The sequence below is a fragment of the Sciurus vulgaris genome, assembly GCF_902686455.1.
Source record: "Sciurus vulgaris genome assembly, chromosome: 3".
Lineage (NCBI taxonomy): Eukaryota > Metazoa > Chordata > Mammalia > Rodentia > Sciuridae > Sciurus > Sciurus vulgaris.
The window spans coordinates 126,764,909-126,786,600 of NC_136463.1; the positions used below are offsets into that span (position 1 = coordinate 126,764,909).

Here is a 21,692-nt window from a genome sequence, read left to right on the forward strand (position 1 = left end):
CTCTACTCACTCTTTACTTAACCCTTTACTTGAACTTCTAGAACTTGTGATACAGACCTCTGTATATGGAGCCATGTGACAGCTTTTATGCTTCATTACCATCATTTAAATAAATGTCTTGATTTCCTACTAGATCAGAAGCTGTTACAGGAACGAATCAAGGCTGGTTCTTCTTTGTAACATTTAAAAGAACTTTTTTTGTGTGTGTGCTTTGTGCTTGGTGGGCATGCAACTGGTTGTGGAAGGAAAGATCAGAGACTGAAATTCATAATTCCATTTCAAAATGCCATTTATCTCTGCTTGGGTGACGAGAAGTTGCATGACAATGCTTTGCTCGCTTAGAGACTTAGAACCAAGGCAGCGGAGGGTGTGGGATTCTTGCTGGCTCTCAGGGGTGGCTTCCTTTCTCTCCCAGGAGGACCAGGGGAGGTGGACCAGCTTTCGACATTTAGGAAGTCTGTTAGGACCTTTCAAACTGGAGCTGCGTCTTTGGCTTGGATGGGTAGTTACTATATTATTCTATTGCTGAATGGCCCATATGACTGTGGCAGGGCCCTTTTCTGATCGCCTGCTTTTCAGGATCTTGGTCTGCAGGCATCTTGTGACATGGCTAGTCATAATTGCTGGAGGTCATCCTTAAATGCAAAAATTTGAACTTTGCCCAAAATTACAAGCAAGGTCAGCCTTCTTTTTTTTTTTTTTTAAATGACAATTCTGGAACTAGCTTTTCTGGTCATTTCAAAAACCAAAATGACTAACAGTTAAAAAAAAAAAAAGAACTGTCAAATTGAATCTTCATCCCTAACGAATCATAATCCCTGCCATATGTCCTTGGCGCAAATCACGTTGCCTGGGGCTTTTCATTCTATGCAGTGAGGCATGCTGGAAATGTGTGTTGGAGAGAAGTGCTCTTGCCATTTCACACCCTGAAGGGGGTCCCAGAAGCTATTTCCCAAAAAGGATGAAATTCAGGGCATCTGTTTTCTCTGACATTTGGAGTTTTAGAACTATGGCAACGATATATATTAGAACTGGCACATATGACCAATCTTCATCTAATCAATGTTTATCAAAAATCACATCAGAAATTTTCTCTACCAGCCAACTGAGATTTTTTTAAGTCTGTTTACTACTAAATCCTGAGCACTGCAACAGAAAAAAATATTGTGGATATTTACTGTGTCTTAAATCTTCTTTATTTTACTAATACACTGATAGGATCCTATTACTGTAGAATCTAGCTTGTAGGCCAGAGCTTATGACACCATAAAAAGAACACCACTCTAAGCAAATATCTAAGTGTATTTTGACTTAGCAATAGATGTAGCCAGACATATTTTGGCTAAGATATTTAGATTATGAGCTGCCAAGTAATTACAGGGTGACACTTTGACATATCCTCCTGACTTGTTTTTATTTATTGACTCAATTTTTAACTACTCTTAGAATATAGACTTTTCAAAAGCTGAACAGAATCTCAGACTAAATTTAGCCTTATGTTTCCCTGTTGGATATGAGAAAAATCAAGACTCAGGGAAATTTAGTAATTACTCAGAGTAAGTAGTACAACTTAATAAAAATAGTGCCAAACCTAAGTGATGTAATATATTTGCTACAACATTATATTGGTCACAGGGTCAGCTTAGATTCACAAGTTAGGGAAATAAAAATAGCTCCTACTATATTTATTTATTTATGGATTGAACCCAGAGGTGCTGTGCCACTGAGCTATAGCCCCAGCCCTTTTTATTTTTTATTTTGAGATGGGATCTTGCTAAGTTGTCCAGGTGACCAGGAACTTGAGATCCTCCTGCCTCAGCCTACTAAATTGCTGGGATTAGGGATATGCCCTGCTGTACCCAGCAATCACATTTCTCCATGGAGATAATGACAAAGCATTTCTGTCAGTTCACCAAACTTATAAAGCAAAAAATTTCAAATATTTTAGACCTTTTGAGGTGTTTACTGCATTTTTAATTGGAAAAAAAAATTAGCCACTATTATGAAATATTTTCCCTCCATTTTACTTTCTCATTTTGTAAGTTAAGTTACATGTATATTAAACTCTCTTGGTTTTTGTCCCATAGACCACTGAGTCTCTGGTTTTCAATTTTTTAAAATTCCTTTTTCTCTGTGTTTCTCTGTCTTTAGTTTGGATAGTTTCTATTGCATTCTATAAGGCTTACTGATCTTTATTTTTTCCTGCAATGCCTACTTTACTCTTAAGTCCATACAGTGAGTTATTTTATTTTCACATTTTGTATTTTTTTAGTTTTAGAATTTCCATTTGCTCCTTTTTTGAATAGTAGTCATTCATTACTGTTTACTCATCATTATCTGATCTTTTCCTTTAAGTCCTTAAATATCTGTATCAAAGTTGTTTTAAAATCCTTTTTGGTATTTTCAACATTTCTGTCATCTCTGGATCTGTTTCTGTTGATATTTTTCCCCTGATAATGGGTCACATTTTCTTGTTTACTTGCATATAGAATAATTTATGATTGTATGTGAGACATTGTGGTGTTATGATATTGATAGTTTGGATTTTTTTTTTTTTTAAAGAAGGTCAGCTTCTTTTCCTAGGCAATTAACTTCTGGTCTATAAACTTGATTTCATTTAAGTTTAAGCTTTGTTGTGAGTCTAGGGCAGCATTTTTGCATTCTCAGTTGGATATCCAGGTGAACAGTGAAGCCTGTCTCCTTTGGCTGATCAGGAGTGCTGTGTCTCTCAGCACTGTGTGACCTGCAGAATCTCCGTTCAGCTGACACTGTCTGTGAGCTGTTGTATGCCAGGCCTCTCCACTGACATTGGCTTGCCTCCATTGCCATTGGCAATGGTGATTCAAGGAGACCCCTGTGCTAACTTTTAGAGGTATTTCTATGTCCTTTTCTATGACTTGCTTCACTTGCAAATTCCAGCTGCCTCACCATCCCTGAATTCTAATTGCTGCCACCAATGAGTGAGACTGCCATGCTCTGTTTGCCATGCTCCCTCTTTGCCTGTGTTCCAGAAGGTGTTTCCTGGCAAAACACCAAGGTTATTGTGTGAAAACCTCTTGTGTTCCCCATCTTTCTGGGATCACAGTTGTGTGTTACCTGTGGTCCAATGTCTGAAGGCAGTTGCTTCATAGATTTTGTTCAATTTTATATTTACTGTGGGGGAATTAGTCTGGTACCAGTTTCTCCATTATAGCCTGAGGTGAAAGTTCTCTTCCTTTTATGGTGACAATGTACTTGTTTTTGTTTTGTTTTGTTTGCAGTGCTGGGGATCAAACTCAGAACCTCATACAGGCTGGCTTGGCATGTGCTCTACCACTGAACTACATTCCCAGTTCTTAGGAATTTTTAATAGACAAAAAATTCTGTGTATTAGGAAAAGAACACATAAATTGCCATTCTACATACTGCATAAGTATCCAATCTGGAGCATCAAATATAAATGCTATCTACAGGGCTTTCTTTGACTTGTGGCTAATATGAGTGGTTCAGTAATTGTGAGCTGACACAGTGAATTCCAACTTAGTATCTGACCCACTTATTCTGTGGGTTCTTCAAGTTGTCACCCACAGGGGGACTGGCAGCAGGTACTAGATGGACATTTGGCGTTAGATGGGGAGGTAGCAAGATGCAAGGGGCATTTCATGAGTAGTTGGGATTAAAACAAATAACTAGAAATCTCTGAGGCTTGTAGCCTCAAAATAAGCCACTCCTCTCTAAAATCTAGAGATTCCCACCAACTGATCCAATTTGAGAAAGTTCTTTTCAAATCTTTCCTACTAAAAATGCATTTCCTCTGCGGCTTCTACTGGGTGTGTGTCCTATGACTCAGGTGAGTTGGGATCATTTTGTGTGTTGTTTGGGGTCCAGTAAGCATAAAAGATTGACAATCACATACCAAGCTAAGGGATGGCAGCCTTATTGGTTCAGTATGAAACTCCCCTCCCCCATGCTCAGTGTGCTTCTTTTTCCCTGCATTCTTTCTCCTTCGGATCTTCCCTTCTTATTGCCCTGGAATGGTCAGAGCTAAGAAAAGATTGTCAGGAGGATCCGACTCAGGGATTCACACCCTCCAACCCTCACAACCCAAGTCCCTTAATGGGCACTCCTAACTTTGGCTGCCGCAGTGCAATGATTTGGACAGGGTCATCTCACGTCCGAGTGCAGCACTAGGTACTGTGCATGATGTTGAGAGTCTCTGCTGCTTACTGTGGTGCACATGACATACAGGAAAAGAGTCATCAGCTCTGATGCCTGCACGCATTTTAAAGAAGCATCAATTATCTGACTCATCCCAGAAACTAAAGTGTAAGAAGTCAAACCAAGTGATTTTTTTACCTTAATGCTAGAATAGCACATATATCATAGAGAGCAAATGATGCTAGTTGTTCATTTTGTGTGTTGGTTGGGGTCCAGTAAGTATTTCTGTTTTGGCTGGGGTCTGAGGGACCTGTGGCTGAGGGTGTGTGAAGATCCTGCACCTAGTCTGGGGATCCTGTACTGACTGTAGATGCTCAGGCACAATCAGAAAAGATTTGGGGAAATGGTCTGCAAAAATTGACAAGGCTATCCTTGGGTTTTGCATTGCATTTTAATTGTAATGAGGCAAATTGCATCATTCTGAGCCTGACCAGAAAGGTTTTCCTCCCCGTCTATTCACTCACCAATGCAGGGCCAAACATTATTTAGACATTAGCAGGGCTGGTCCTGCCCTCTTCCTAACAGGGAGGTTTTCCACAAATAACCCTGGAACTCAGAGCTGCCATCTCTCTACTGTGGGACATGAGTGGTTGTCTGCAAAGGGGAGGTGGAGGTATTTATTTGGACTTTCTTATTTCTTTGTTCGGGACCAAAATGGTGGCCTGCAATGGCCACTGATCCTTCTGTCTCATTTGGGACCTTGAGATGGCACTTCATTGTTCTATGGAGACACAGAAGTAAATAGGCATGATTTCTAAACAGGAATTTATAGATTTCATGTGTGCTGCTTCCTAGTGGCAGGTGTGCAAATTTTGGAAGGGATGCAGAGACCTGAGCATTGCCCAGGTAATGATCAATCTCAGCTGTAAGGATAAAAATTGCAGTCTCCCCTGGCATCTCAAATTCCATCAAGGGGGTTTTCCCGAGGGTAACCCTGAAAGCTGGCAGAATCAAGGGTCTCAGCCAAGAGAGTTTTGGCAGGTGATTGAGTTGAGGGGTTTTTGTATGTAGGTAGGTGTGTGTGTATGTGAGTGCCTATGTATCTGTATGTGTATGTGTGTGTCGTGAGAAGTATAGGAATCTCATAAGGAGAGGGGTAAGGTCCCTAGGGAGAGAGGCTGCAGTGATGCATTGACCTTTTCAGACTAAATGACTAAACAGTGGTGACACTGTATTCATAAAGAGAGAAATGAGAAGGAACCAATTTTAGGGTGCTTTTACAGTGATGCTCTCATGAAGTCTTTGTGGAACTTCCATTCATAAGTGATCTCTCTTTGCTTCTGAATTCCCAGGGCCTCCTTTCCAGTTGTGCTTCTTACCACATTTCATCTTGATAATCCCTGTATGTGTACAACTCCCTCTCACCCATCTTTAGCCTCCTGGGTGAGGGAACCATGATCGTTGGATCACCCAGGTGCTTTATTCACCTCTCATACACTCAGCAAACATCTTCAAATTGAATATGAATGCATTTTCAACTCCTTCTCTCTAAATTTTGTTGACATTGTTGGAAAAACTTGTAATTAAGAAAGAGTAAACAGATCAGTATTCAAAGTGGCTAATAATCATATAATTAAAATGATAACATGATAAGTGGTATACATCTTGAGTTTCAGAGAATTTTGATATATCCATGTCATCGCTGACATTATAAATACACATGATTTTAGCAACTGATATTCGCCTAATCACAGTGTCTAAATGTTTTTGAGTGTAAAACAGGATTCCTAATACCCGCTTCATCTAATAGGTCTGTGATGATCACATTGTTCTAAAGGTATCAAAGCCCTTTGCAAATTTAATAGTGTTATAAAAAGACTGAGATTGTTGAGTACATTTTGTCTAACAGAGAAGAGAAAAAAAAACACATGCACATCTATCTAAAAAGCCTACAAAAACCACGAATGTTCTAGTATATGTTTTCAAGCACTTTATTTGTTGCTTTCACTGGATACATCTTTTAAAAGGGCCCGGTGGTGGCTGCTGCTGCTGCTGGTGGTGGTACTAGAATAATAGATTCTGTATAGCCTTTCATAATTTATAGAGTTTGCATGTATTATCTCAGATTTGATAGTTCCTCATTCATGAGGGAGTAGCTCTTTACATTGCTAACTCACTGTTAAAAAGAGTTGAACTGAACTGCAATGTCATTTTAATTCAGGTACATTTAGTTAAGATTGCAGCTAATGTTCTGAAATACATAGACTGATTTTCAAAAGACATCTGAAAGTAAAAACAATACCACAAAGTTGCTGAGGACACTCGATTTCGTGGGTGTTCCTGTAAGGTGACAGTGCTGTGATGCCAGCTCTGTTGTCTGTTTCTTGGCCAAGCCTTCTGTTTATGATTATGAAAGGCAGCTGGACAGAGACCAGTCCTGCCTCACCCTCCTTCCCCTTCCCTTCCCTTCTTTACCTATCTCCTGCATCTGCACAGGCCTGATATTGGGGTGTTGGAATCCATTATCCCAGGAGGTCCCCCAGAACTTCACAGGGTATACTCAGCTGATTAATGAAGGGGTCTGATCTCTCCACAGCAAAGTGCTTGCAAACACTGACTGTCATAGCCAAACAACAGAAGGCATCAAAGGGGTGATGTTTTGGCCGATTTTATAGTTTCCCACTTGGCCTATGGGGTGTTATTCCGTGCTCTGGCTAACTCAGAAATGCAAAATCTATTCCCTAGATAGTCCAGAATTGACTGAACGAAGATTTAAAAGCATATTAAATTGCACACTGCATGATGCATACGGGCAACACTTGAAATCCAAAACGTCTGCTATTCTTTTTGTATCTGATGGTAGTTCTCATGTTCATCTGCCTTCTGTAGTAAAACAAGGTCCAGTCCAGAGCGTTGTTGGGACTCACATCATGGGTACTTGCTATAGTATGTTCTAATTTTGGTTACATTCCCCTTTAGACTGTGAGCTCCTTGTACTTATCTTTATACTTCCTGGGAGAAGTATCTAATGAACAGCAGGAAAGCAATATGGCTTACTGGATGGATAAGTAAAGTGAAAGCACATTCATGAAGGGATGTGTTCAGTGAATGGAGAGTCATTAAAAATTTCATAGATTTTGATAAATCATATTGCAAGGTTAAGTTTTGTTAATTTGAATGCCAGTTAGAAATTGGTGTTAAACTAATTCTTTTAAGATCATACACACATTCTAATATCATGATCTTTTTGGACACTGCTAATAGGCATTATTTATCATTATGGCTTATAAAGTACTTAAAAGAATTTTATTTCATCAGAAATATTTTTAATCTGCTGACTCAGATTTGTTGCTGTTTGAATTAGGCAATTTTCCATTATTGGCTATGAAATTCATCTTGGAAGAGCTAAAGAACAATGAAAAGAGGAAAAGAAAACAAAATAGAAAACAAAACAAAACAATATAGTAACACATAGTGATTCACTGGTTTACAAGAAATAATCAACTAGTATTTACTATGTGCCTGAGTAGGCAGATGCAGGCATCTTAGTCTCTTTGGGTTGCTATAGCAAATTCTTTAAATGGACTTGTTGCTCACAGTCCTAGATGGAAAAGTCCAAGATCCAGGTGCTGGCAGATTTGATCTCTAGTGAGCGCCCACTCTCTGGCTCAGAGACAGCATTTTTTTGGCTATACCATCGTGTAGCTGAAGGGACTGCTGGTCTCTGGGGTCTCTCTTATGAGGCTACTGGTCCCATTTGTGAAGGTTCTGCCCTCATGACCTAATCATCTCCTATGTCTTCACCTTGGGGCTAGGATTTCAACATATGAATTTTTTTGAGAGGGGGAAGCAAGCATTTGTGCCTTCATAGCGATATCTCCAAGAAGACAAATTTTACATGGATGAAATGTGAAATAATAAAATGTGGGATTAGATGCCAAAGAGAAATGTTGGATTTCAGAGAAGACACAGAACTTTGTAAAGAAAAGTTCGAGGAAGGAAGTAAAATCTCACTGGGCTTGTAAGGAAATTAGTCAGTGTAAGAAAATAACTTTGTGTCTGTGTTCGTTTTCTGTGGTTGTATAACAAATTAGCACAAATTCAGTGGCTTAAAACAGCATATGGGTATTATCTCATCATTTCCATAGAACAGGAGCCTGTCTAGCCACAGTTTATGGGGGGCCCTCTGCTCAGGGTCTGGGAGACTGAAATCAGGCTGTCGACTGGGCTGGTCCTTTGTGAACCTTTGTAAACCTTCCTCAAGGCCCATTTGGTTTTTGGCACAGATCAGTGCTTTGCAGTTTTAGGACTGAGGTCCCTGTTTCTGCATAGACCATCAGCCCAGGCTGCCCACGTCCCTAGCCATGGGGCCTTTTCATGGGCTGTCACTCAGCATGGCAGCTCCTTCAAGGTCAGCAAAAGAATCTGTCACTTCTTTCACTTTTATTTATTTTAGGCAGTTATTTAGCCTTTAATTTTATACATACTTAAATATAGGGGGGAGAACACAAGATTTTAAAAATATAAAACCATGATAAATTTACAACAGTTTTCACATTTGTTCATTTTTAATAGAAACACATCATCAGTTCAAGTAACTTCTCAAAGCCACTCTCACAGCCTGCCAAGATGGCTGCCATCCATTCTCTTTTAAAGGACTCCCTTGCTTAGGTCGGTCCCACCCATTTTGATTAACTTAAAATCATCTGCAAAATCTCCTTACTTTTTCCTACTGTTTTAGTCAGCCTTTTTTTTTTCATCACTATGACCAAAAGCCCTGACTAGAACAACTTAGAGGAGGAAAAGTTTATTTTGGCTCATGGTCTCAGAGGTTCAATCCATGGTCAGCGAACTCCCTAGCTTTGGGTTGGAGGTGAGGCAGAACATCATGGAGGACGGGCATGGCAGAGAAAAGCAGCTCAGGACATGGCAGTATTGGAGAGAGAGCTCCACTCACCAAGGACAAAATGTAAATCCCAAAGGCACACCCCCAGTGAGTTTTTTCCTCCAGGCACATTATACCTGCCTACAGTTACCATCCAGTTAATCATATCCGTGCATTGGTCCACTGATTAGGTCACACCTCTCATAATCTTATCATCTCACCTCTGAAAATTCTTGCATTGTTTCACACATGAGCTTTGGGGGATACCGCACATCTAAACCACACCATGTATATTGTAACCTAATCCTGGAGTGAGCTCCTCCCACACTTGCCATGTTCCACTGGCTAAAAGCAGGTTTGAGCTCCCATGAGCACATAAGGGGCGGGTCACTAGGGGACACTTTAGAACCCTGCCTGTGACAGTGTCTTCTTTTGCAAATAATTCCTCTTTAAATTTGTATTTTATTTTATGTTGGTAAGAACATATAGCACAGGGTCTATGCTATTAGCATAATTTAACAGGTATAAAGGGTTGAATATTGGTACTGTGTTAGACCTCCGATCTCTAGAGAGCTTATGCATCTCGCTTGACTGAAACTTTATTTCAGCATTCCACTCTTTCATTCAGTGGCTTTGATGATTGTAGATATCTCACGTAAGTGGAAACTCGAATCATCTGTCTGTGAGTGGCTCACTTCACTTAGCTTAAAGTCCTCAAGGTTTATCCATGTTGTTGGATATTGCAGAATTTCCTTTTATTCCCCAAGGGTAATTTGTATTCCATTTTGGCGATTTTCTTTGTCTGTTCATCTGCTGATGGATATTTAGATTATTTCCACATTTCGACTACTGTAAATAGTGCTGCACTGAACATGGGAGTGCGACTATTATTTTCAGTATCTTGATTTCAGTTCTTACAGATAAATACCCAGAAATAGGATTGCTGCATCCATGGTAGCTCTATTTTGAAATTTTTGAGGAACCCCTAAGTGGTTTTCCATAGTTGTTGCTCCATTTTAGATTCTTACTGACAGTGTACAGAGATTCCAATTTCCCCATATCTTTGCCAACACTTGTTTTATTTATTTTTCCTTCCTTCTTTTCTTTTCTTTTCTTTTCTTTTCTTTTCTTTTCTTTTCTTTTCTTTTCTTTTCTTTTCTTTTCTTTTCTTTTCTTTTCTTTTCTTTCTTTCTTTCCTTCCTTCCTAATAACAGCCATCCTGACAGATGTGAGATGATAGTTCATTTTGTTTTCATGTGCATATCCCTGATGACTAGTGACAGTGTCCCTCTTTTCATATACTTTTGGTCATTTGTATGTCTTGTTTTTGGAAAATGACTACTCAGGTCTTTAGTCCATTTATATTTTAATTAATTAATAAGTAATTAATTAATTATTTTGGGCATGATGGCACATGCCAGTAATCCCAGTGACATACCTGGGCAATTTTGCAAGACGCTGTTCCATAAATAAAATAGGACTGGGGATGTAGCTCAGTGGTAGAGCACTTGCCTAGCATGTTCAAGGTTCAATCTCTAGTACTTCCAGGAAAAATGAATTATTTTGGTGCTGGGGATCAAACCCAGGGCGTCATGCAAGTACTTCAAGAAAAGTACTGTGCCACTGACCTATATCCCCAGCCCCTAGCCCATTTTAAAATTGGATTATTAGTTTTTGTTTTTGCTATGGAGTTGTAGGATTATAAATGATTCTTTTTGTTGTCATGTGAACATGTTTTTAAATGAATTTTTTTAAAAAGGTGATTTTAAAAATGGACTATGGGTAATAAATGCCAGACTAAGGAAGAGAACTCCTTGTACTTGGAGCTTTTACTTGGGGGACCAGCTGTCCACAGTTTTAAGGAAGAGGAAAGGAGCCTAGAGTGAGTTCTAATTAGAGAAACCACATCATCATCTCGGTACTCCGCAAGAACTTCCCAGCCGGTCTCTTGGCTGCTGGTCTTGCTTGTCTTCCATCTGCCTCTTCTCACAGTCCAGGTGATCTTTCCAAAACGTGCATCCAATCCTATCACTACCCTGCTGAAAATACTTCTGCTGACTCTTAGTCAGAACCCAGCTCTCCAGGCCCCAGGACAGGCCTGCCATGCTGTTCAGCTTCACGCCCCAACACGCGCTTCCAGTGCCCTTTGTTCATGCTCCAGTGAGACAGTAGCAGTGGGGTGAAAAGAGGGAATGGATTTGGGAGATGCTAATAAGTACAATTACCTGGATGTGAGAGAGGGTGTGAGAGGCTACCTGAGCCCATTTTGTGCTTCTGTAATTGAATACCTGAGACTGGGTAATCTATAAAGAACAAATTTATTTCTCACAGTTCTGGGGTCTGGAAAGTCCAAGATCAAGGCTCCAGCATCTGTGAGGGTCTTGTCCTTCCTGAATTACCACCTGGCAGAAGGTGGAACCCACTTCCATGGACCCTTTTCATAGCAGCATCCATCCATTCAGGAGAGCAGAACCCTTATAACTCAAATACTGCCTGGTAGGCCCCACTTCTCAGCACTGTTGAATTAAGCATTGAATTTCCAACATTGGAATTTGGGGGAGCACATTCAGACCACAGCAGAGGGGAAGTCTACTCTATGAATGGAAACAGGGCTTGCAGGTAGGTAGGTATGGGTGAGCAGATGAATTCAGTTTGAGGTCACAGTAGAACATCACACCCAAGGAGTTCTTGCATGCTTGACCTTGACTGGGTACTATAGGATCTATAAAGGAAGTCCCAGATGTGACCTTGACACAGATGAGAATATGTGTACCATTAGGAAATTGGAGATCATGAGAGAAGAGGAGCAACAGCAAGATCATCACCAGTGGTAGATTCCAGAGGTGGAACAATAACTATGTCACTTAATAGCTGAATGAAGTTTTCCCCACTCCATGAAGGACCCAATAAAAGTAATGACAGGTAACATGTTGTTTTTCATAGTTTCTGAGAATCAACCAAGAACAATGGGTGACATTATTAGAACCTAACTTGGGGGTGCACAAGTATATCAGGAGGAGAAGTTTCAACTTTGTCCTGAGTTATTTCAAATTGATTTTATCCAAGTCACTTAACAACCTGGCTATGAATCTTGAAGTTATTTCCTGCTTATTTTGGCCTGTGTGGAAGTTGATTTTTTTTTTTTTTTTTTTTTTTTTCCTTTTGCTTTCTAGCATTCACTTTTTTTCTGGAGAGTCTAGGGTCCAAAATCTTTTTGAGCTATCCTGGTCTGCCTTCCTAATATGGGGACATGCTCTGGGGACAATAAATAAAGAGGGCTGTTGCTTTCTCTCCTGATGCATGATGTATTCTAATCTCTGCTTCTTTCCTGTGTAACTGAGTAGAATCCATCACACTCACATTCAGTCAATTTGCAGGCTCATTTGGTCTTTTGTGCCCTTTGGTCATTTACACGCTGCCCTTGCTTTTGGGCATAAGACTAGTGCCCGTGCTGCTGTGGCAGTGACCTGACCCTGCTGCTACCAACACTGCTTCCCAGGAAGCACCCCCACTGGCTTGGCACCCCCTCCCGGGACTGCTTTGCCAGCTGCTGTTGTCTTCACTGCCTGGGAAGTGTTTCCCCCCAGGCACACAAAGTAAATAAAGCAGTTCTTTATTCATTGCTGAAGTTCTGGTCTCAAAACCCTGAACTCTGAGGATGTTGCCTCTGATCAGGAGTTCAGGAGTTCAGAAAGCCCTCCAAGGGGTGACAGGTGGAAAGAGGCATTGATACTGTTGTGCAGTGCCTTCCAGGTATTTTAGTCCATTTTTCACTGCAATAACAGAATCACCAACTGGGTAACTTATAAAGAAAAAAATTATTTCTTAAGGCTTTGGAGGCTGGGCCATCCCAGATCAAGGAACCCACATTTGGAAATGGCCTTCTTTCTGTATCATCACATGATGGAAGGCAGAAGGGCAAGAGATCACATGTGCATGTGCACAGGAGCAGGGTGGGTGGTGGGGAGAAGGAGAGGATGAGGGTGGGGAAGGGGAAAACTCATCCTTCTATCAGGAACCCACTCCTGAAATAATGGCATAATCTGTTTGTGAGGACAGAGCCCTCATGGGCTCTTAACGTTTCTACCCCTCAACATGGTTTTCAGGGGGATTAACTTTCCAACACATTAGCTTTGGGGATGCATTCAAACTGTAAGACTAGGTAAAGACTGTGAATCTGTCAGCTCTTTCAGGCATGTTGTTATCTAAAAAATGGAACCTTAATCTATCAGAATGTCCCCTCTGCTTCCCCAGGAAACAGAATCTAAAACCATTTTGCAGGAGTTAGTTGGGAGACCAGTGGAGGTCTTAGGCATTTTGCTTGAGTCTAGTTTTCTTGGGCCTTAAAGTGTAATGGGGTGAAAGTTGAGAGGGGAAAGTTTTGTCTTAGATCTTTACCTTTAGTGACAGGTCATTTGCTCATGTCCTCCAAAAATATTCGTTGCTCATGGCAGGATGTGTCTTCCTCTGATAATGTCCCAAGTTCCTCGGAACAAATGACACACCTACCTTTGCCTTGTGTATTAGTCTGGGTAATGCTAGGTGGTGCTGTGGTGACCCCTCCCCCCCCATCTCAGTAGCTTTACACAATGGAGGTTATTTGTCATGTACACAAAACAAAGTTTTTTTGTGGCTGTTCATTGTTCACCATCTTGTGGCTGTAACATCTGAAACACACACCTTCTGTATTAGTTCCCTAGGGCTGTCAAGATACCACAACTGAATGGTTTAAACACAACATACATGTATTCCCTCATGATTTTGAAGGTTAGTAGTCTATAATAAAGGTTTTGGGCATATTTTCTCTGAAGTCTCCAAGGAAGAATCCCTCCTTTTCCCTTCTAGCTTCAGATGCTTATAGATACATTACTTGCTTATAGATACATTACTTCAATCTCTGCCACCACCTTCACATGACAGTCTTTCCTGTGTCCAAATTTCCCTCTTATAAGGTCACCAGTTATTGAATTAGAGCCCATCCTCATCCAGTATGACCTCATCTTAATGTGATTGCATCCACAAAGACCTTATTTCCAAACAAGGCCACCGGCACATATATTGAGTATTAGGGCTTCAATCTATATTTTGGGGGAACACAATTTGACCCATAACACCTTTAGATGTGTGGCCAAGAAAGAGAAGAATGGAAGGGACATCCTCTGGCTATTAATAGTCTCCCTCAGAAGTGATGCATGCTAGTTTCATTCACAGTCTACTGACCAGAACGTGTCCCAACATATCAAGGAAGGCTGATATATTCAGGGGCACACGTGGGTGTTTGCTGAGCATTACCTGTTTTTTTCAAATCCTCACCAAGCTTTTTCCCTTTGACTTAGGAAGGCTCCAGGGCACATATGAAGCTGGGTGGTTCTGTATAATGTGAAATATCTTTCAGGAAACACTGCTAGACTTATAATATTGCTCATGGAAAAGCAAATAGTTTCTATAACTTATAAAACTACTTTTGTTTGGTTCTTTGGTTTATCTTAATCCAGAGATTATAAAATGGTGGTCAACAGGTTGAGTCTTTTCTATAGATTTGTGTGTGTGTGTGTGTGTGTGTGTGTGTGTGTGTGTGTGTGTGTGTGAGTGTGTGTACATGATGTTTAAGAAATGTAAGCTGGCTGGGTGTGGTAATGCATACCTGTAATCCCAGCAACTCTGGAGGCTGAGACAGGAGGATAACAAATTCAAGGCCAGCCTCAGTCATTTACTAAAGCCCTAAACAACTAGTGAGACCCTGTCTCAGAAGAAAAAATAAGGACTGGGATAGAGCTCAGTTGTAAAGCACCCCTGGGTTCAATCCCCAGTACCAAAAAAAAAAAAAAAAAAAAAAAAAGTAAACAAGCATTTAGATTATCTGACTTTCCTTGAACAAATGGAAGCTCTGACAACATCTGAGCCCATGTTTCCACAGAAAACCAGCAACGAGGAAAACAGCCAAAGAAGGGCTGCCCTCTGCAGACAGTTCCATCTCTGCAGCTCTCTGTGATCCTCTCCATTGCCTAAAGTGTTAACCAGCCCTGGGGCGGAGCATCCCTCTAATTGTCTTTGTACTTTCAGCGTTGTTTTCTGACAGTAGATATCCCCGCCTTATATTTATACTTTTTACTCACTTACTTTATCTAACTGGCCCTTGCAGGCATTTTTCTTTGTGACCTCAATTTTCAGTAAAATTCTTCATTTTTATGTATCTCATCACATCCTGGTGCTTCTAAGTATTCCAGCACTTCCCACAAACATCACCTTGAACTCATGACTCAGGGTAACTCCTTGGGTGGCCGTTTGTGATGGTAGCTATTTAAGGTGAATAGTTGACAAAGACCTGGAAATACCTATAATGGGGATAGGTGGATAAATATTGCAGTTGGGGACATTTGCATACATTCAACTGTAATTAGAAAGATGCCTGTTGGCTTGTTTTCAAGTGAATCCTTACTGACACAGCTTTTGTGCCTTTTCTCCCCTGCATAGACCACTGGAACGATCCAGTGAAGATGTGGATATAATCTTCACACGACTGAAGGAAGTTAAAGCTTTTGAGAAATTTCACCCAAATCTCCTTCATCAGATTTGTTTATGTGGTTATTATGAGAATCTGGAAAAAGGAATAACATGTAAGGAAGACAAGTCCAGTGATATATTTTTGTGTGTGTGGTTTGTGCTCATTCTGTGGCTACCCCATGGGGATAGAGAGCATGCAGAGGGTTTATTTATGTGCCAAATATGTAGACTTCAGTCGAAGTTAGGTGGGCCATTCCCCTCTCCGTTCATTCAGTTCCACATAGACATTCCCTTAACTCCTTTGTTCACAGCATGTTAATGAGTTTTGCATTCATTTAGCTGTATCTTTAGAAATTAAAATAATTATCTTCTTTAATTCAAAAGGTATGTGATCAATAGGATATTTAAAAAAATTTTTTTCCTAGTTAATGCTAGTAGTAATGTTTTGAATTTATCCCATCTAGTCCAGGTACAATAAGGGGCAGGGAAAATAAAATGATAAGGTGACATGTTGATTTTCTTTTTGTTTTTTGTAGTACCAGGGATTGAATCCAGAGGTATTTAACCATGGAGTCACATCCCCAACCCTTCCTAAAATATTTTATTTAGATACAGAGTCTGTCTGAGTTGCTGAGGGCCTCGCTAAGTTGCTGAGGCTGGCTTTAAACTCACAATCCTCCTGCCTCAGCCTCCTGAGCTGCTGGGATTGTAGGCGTACACCACCACACCTGGCAACACTTTCATTTTTTAAAAAAGCATTTTTTAATTAAAAGACTAATACTCCTCCATGTGTTGATATGCTTTATGCTGCAGTAACAGAAAACTCCCATCCAACTGCCTTGAATAATCAATTATTCATAGGAGAAGGAAAAAATTGATTTACTCATAAAAAGTCCTGAGGTAAGATGACTTTGGGGTTAATTAATGAAGTGGCTCGATGATATTACTAAGGTCCCAGGTCCTTCCTTCCTTCCTCTCTTGGTTTTTCTCTTTTTGGTAGGTGTCCTCAGCTGCTGACTTTTGCCCTCAGGCTTCTCACAGATGGTCCCTAGACAGCTATAGCAGTTGGAAGCATTTCATGCTACACAAAACATGCCCTGTGGAAGGAACATTTCTTCTCGTGTCTGTTTTTCAGAAGTCCCCAGCAGACTTCCTGTATTATCTGATTAGCCAGTACTGTATCGCATGCCCGAGTCCAAACCATCACTGGCAGAGATAATGGAATGAGCATGACTGATTTAGAGCAGTCATTATTCCACCAGTGAGGCTGAGGAAGGAACTCCCACACTCTGAGCACCTGGCCTATGACGGGTGGAAACTTACACGAAATGTGCTTCAGTTAGCTACGAGGCGTGAATCACTCCGGGGGGAGGAAGCAGCAGGGTCTGTCACAGCATCCTTATGGAAAATACAGAAAATCAACAAAAAAATGACCTACAACTCCAAACTCAGAGATTGTTTTTAACATTTTATATGCATCCTTCAAGATGTTTCCCATGTGTACACAAACTTACTCACATTTCTATTTTTAAAAATCATTTATACATTCCATTTTAAGCATATATATGTATATGCTTTATTAATAACAGAAACTTCATTCTTTTAGGGGCTGAGAATGTCTGTTTCTTGAGGTCATTTTCAAAATGAATCTTCCATCGTATATAACGGGAATTTGATTGACAAACGATAATGTCTTTGGGGGCCGAGAAGTTCATGAAAGGCAGAGCCCTAGCTCTAAAACCAGCCGGGTCCACAGACTGCGAGCAGCAGAGTTGCAGGGAGGCTGGGTATAAACCCATCAGTCCTCATGTTTAAGAGGACAGTTGGGTTGGTATGAGATTTTGAACAAGTGTTTCAGGGTTACTTTCTAAAGTCTGATCTTAACATGATATGGGAACTAAGATTATACCTAAATATCCAAATATTTCCTTTCTGGGATTACAAACTCAAAGAAAAGTCAGGTTCAGAAATTTTTCTAAGAATCATTTTCAAATACCTAAAAGTTGTCAATTTAGAAAACAAACAAGAAAATACACCCTGATGATACATACTTTAAAATATTTAAACAAAGCAGTTTGAAAAATATTTGTCAATCAGCCTAAAAGGAGACATGCTATTCTAGAAAACACATTAATTTTAATATAGTTTTAGGAAATTGGGGTAGTGTAGTCTGTTAAGTCAAATAACCTTGTTACTGTGTATGCCACATAGTATCATAATTTTCCAAGAATCACAATACGGTGAGATGTATCAAGATAAATGGCACAGAACGGCAGTCACTTATTAGATTTAAAGGATCCTATAGCAAGGGTTGTCATCTCATATTATAGATGTATAAATATGGAAGAGCTCTGTTACTAGAGTTCCACTTCGTAGAATGTTGAATAAATAGAATATAGGTTTGTTGATGAATGAGATAAGAAAAACATGCTGTAACTGGTGGAAACAGATACTGGAAGGATGATAAGCTCAGTTAGATTCAAGTCAGGCTTATAATAACTAGTGCAGAGCTATCAGATTATGGAACAAAACAAACCTTTGCTTGGTATATTTATATTACTTTTTTCTTTTTCAGTATTTCGCCAGGGTGATATTGGAACAAACTGGTATGCTGTCCTGGCAGGGTCTTTGGATGTTAAAGTATCTGAGACCAGCAGTCACCAGGTAACATATAACATATTCTTTTTCTTTTTTTTTTAAGTGGAATTTATTTTTTAAAAATACATCATTCCCATATCTTTTATACCATCAAAATCCTATTTTCAAGTCAATTTCCTCTTCCCTGTGGTAAAGTGTTCAACAGCGTTTGCTAAATGCCTACGTGAAGTCACTCGACAAGCATTCACATGAATAGGTAGCATGATGTGCGTAGGTGCCAGGCGCTGGAACACGTACGGCAGGGACACAGTGCCTGCCTTCTAGAAGCTGCTGTCTCTTGGGAAATGCAAACAATTCGTTTGCAAAGCGATGACCATGGTTGTGATGCCCGTGAGATGTGAGCACAGGGGGAAAGGGAGTCTTCCTGGGTTTCCTCTTGGATCTTTCCTCCATCTTATTTCCTGACTTTTCTTCAACCTAGAAGTGACTCCCCTCATCAGTCTTCTAGGAGCCGCAGGGCTGAGGGATCGTGTGGTCAATATGGCTCTTCTAAAACCTCGAACTATGTCTCTGCCTTGTCTTTTCAAATGTAAGAGGGCCAATAATTTGTTGCTTCTAAAATGCGATACCAGCTTCTATCTTCCTTAGTCAGCTCTGAAGAGTGTGGCCCCCTAGTGGATAAAACTCATATTCTTTTTCTTTTTACAATATTGTGAATACTTAAAATTGTCATCTGTAGTGACCCTTGCCCCATGGTTATGACATGTGGCCTAAAAGTACACAACCAAGAACACCTCGAATCTGAAAAATATGGCCCATAGGGTCACCTCTACATAGCAGTATGAAAATCATTCATGTTTACCTTCACTTATATGGAATTCAGATAAAAACTGGGGGAAGAGAACTGGGTAATTATCAAATCAGCAAGAACGATCAAGTAAAATCCAAAAATCATTTAACGAGACCTGCATTCAAATACCATGTTTAAGACAGCATTTCCGAGCCATTTCCACGGGTAGCACACTTCAAATGTGAACAACATTCATGTTACTAAATTTGAGTGTTGAATTTTGTAGGACTCACATGCATATTGGAGGCGTGGGCAGTCACCATCTTGAAAATGGAATGCTGTCCCACAGACTGTGGGTAAGGTGGGCGTTTGGAACTTGGAATATGGTTTCCTGTGTTAGGCCCATTGTGGGTGCTCAGACTCTACTTAGCCCATAGCAAACCCTTCCTGTGCCTCAGTGCATGGAAAGTTCCATTAGACACACTTGGAGCTTTCGTCCCCCAACTGTGATGACTTGGTCCCCTCTTCCCCTCCCTCACAGGATTTTAAAGATGGTCCAAGCGACAGATAGTTTTGATTCTTGTAAGCTGCCTCAGTTTCCCCATGGGATTTAGAACAGCTGGCGTTTCTTGGCCAGTTGCCACATGCCAGGCAGTGCTGTAAGCACGTCACAGGTCTTTATTTACTCCTTTAATTCCCACACAACCCCACGAGGGAGGACATATTACTGTTCTCATTTTACACATGAGAAAACTAAGGCTCTGAGGTTAAATAACTTCCCCCCAGTGATGGATCTAGGAATTGGTGGAATCAGGATTGGAACGCCAGCAGTCAGGCCCTGGACGCATGCTCTTAGTCACGGCTCTGTATAATTTGGCTCAAAAGAAACATGGCAAAACACACAGCTTCCCTCTCGCCACCTCCTGCTTCCTTTCCCAGTGCCCCATCTTCGGCTCCGCACATCTGCTATCTGTAGATCGTGTCCTGTTGGGCACCCTCTGGGTGTGTCTGCCTAGAGCCATTCCCATTCCTGGTGCCTACCCCACCCAGGTGTCACCTGTGTGGCTGTGCCAAGGGAAGGGGGCCTCCAGGAGAGTCCTTCTCCTTGGTCCCTCCTGTTCTCCCAGCTGGTCCTGAAGAAGTCATGATGGGGAGAGGGGAGAAGCTGAGGAGAGAAAGGTGAAGGTAAAGGGAAAAGGGAAGGAGAGAGAGAGAAGAAACCCCTTGGAGGAGAAATGAGAAGAGTGAGGAAGAAAAGGGCTGCTGTCCCCAGGGACCCATCCGCAACACTGGCACCGATGTGCCGACAGAGCAGACGCTGCAGCTGACATGAGATTTTGATGGTATTAAAATAGCATGTGGCCAGAAGCTTCAGGAATACAGCCGGGGATCAGTGATCTCTCCCAGCGAGGTCCTAGCAGACCATCTGAGTCAATCTTTGAGGTTCGCTGTGGATTATAAACTTTGTTTAAATTTTAGTTTTGGATTTTAGCTCTAGCTTTGACCTCAGACTCAATGCACAGAACTCTCCTCAGCTGGACGGGGTTTCTCCTGGGTTGTCAGGAATTATTAGCTTTATTCCAGAACTGGTTTATTGTCCCCTTTATATACTCAATGCCATAATATCCAACCAGAGTTTTCTGGATTGATTCCTATCACCAAGATATAAGGGAGTGGAAGTACATTGACTCCTCCCCACTCCCACCCTCCAGAGTATAGCTGAGGCACACAGAGGGTCTGCCTTCCAGCAGCTCTGGGGGGCAGACATGGTTCTGGCCACACTGCAGAAAGATGCCAAGGGGAACGAGCAAGATGCAAACCTCCACCTACACCAGGTTACTTCAAAGGGAGAAACAAAAATTACCTACCTATCTGTGCTAGCCTTGCAGTGGGCTCTGGGTCTCACCCAGTGACAATGTGACAAATCAGGGTGATGATGGACTGATGGGTTAGCATGGCAGAGTGTTCCCTGGCTAAGTGAGAGTTCTTCTGAGGAACAGAAAAAATAGGAGACAAGGAGACAGGAGAGTTGAGGGGATCGAGGTGGGGGATGTGGGGAGAGGAAGAGAGGTTTTAAGGAATTGGTTCACATGATTGTGGGGGCTGGCAAGTCTGCAATCTACAAGTTAAGCTGTCAGGCAAGAGATTTGGGTAAGAACTGAGGTTGGAGTCTCGCGTACAAAGGCTGGAAGCCCAGGCAGAAGTTCTCTGTCATGGTCTGGAAGCAGAATTCTGTGGGAACCTATTTGCTCTTAAGGCTTTCAGCTGATTGAATGAGGCCCACCTACTTTACAGAGAGCAATCTCCTTTATTTAAACTGTACTGATGTATTAATAACATCTAAAAATTATCTTTATAGCAACATCTAGACTAGTATTTGACAAAACCAGTGGTCACCATCATCTAGCCCAGTTGACAGTAATGGGGTATGGACCGTGGAGGTGGGGGGAAGTAAGGAAAGACCTGAAATTCCTACTCTTGTAGACCAGAAACTGTCTTGAATCCTCACTAAGTGCCTCCGTGTTTCTCGGTGCACTAGGGGCTCTGTGTGCACTGACTTCGTCTCCAGGCATCTTGTGCTGTTTTACCAGTGGGTGGGAAAATGCCCCTCAGCAACAGTGGGTGCAACTGTCCCAGGCCACACAGTATATGGCCAAAGTCAGATCTGAATTCAGGTCTGACATATCCAGACAGTATGTTCTTTCTGCTGTCCATATGTCAATGAAAATAGGTGGGAGGAGGCTGTTTTCGTCAGTTTTTTCACTGCTGCTACCAAAA

General features: G+C 41.2%; 1 protein-coding gene across 2 annotated transcripts in view; it reads left to right on the top strand.

Annotated features, from left to right (window-relative positions):
- Positions 1-21,692, top strand: part of RAPGEF4 (Rap guanine nucleotide exchange factor 4) — a 290,423-nt gene that overhangs the window by 26,544 nt on the left and 242,187 nt on the right. For both annotated transcript variants that reach the window (XM_079135070.1, XM_079135069.1), the window contains exons 2-3: positions 15,497-15,639; positions 18,102-18,190. In XM_079135070.1, coding sequence (XP_078991196.1) covers positions 15,497-15,639; positions 18,102-18,190 — 232 coding nt within the window. The remainder of the gene's footprint in view (positions 1-15,496; positions 15,640-18,101; positions 18,191-21,692) is intronic.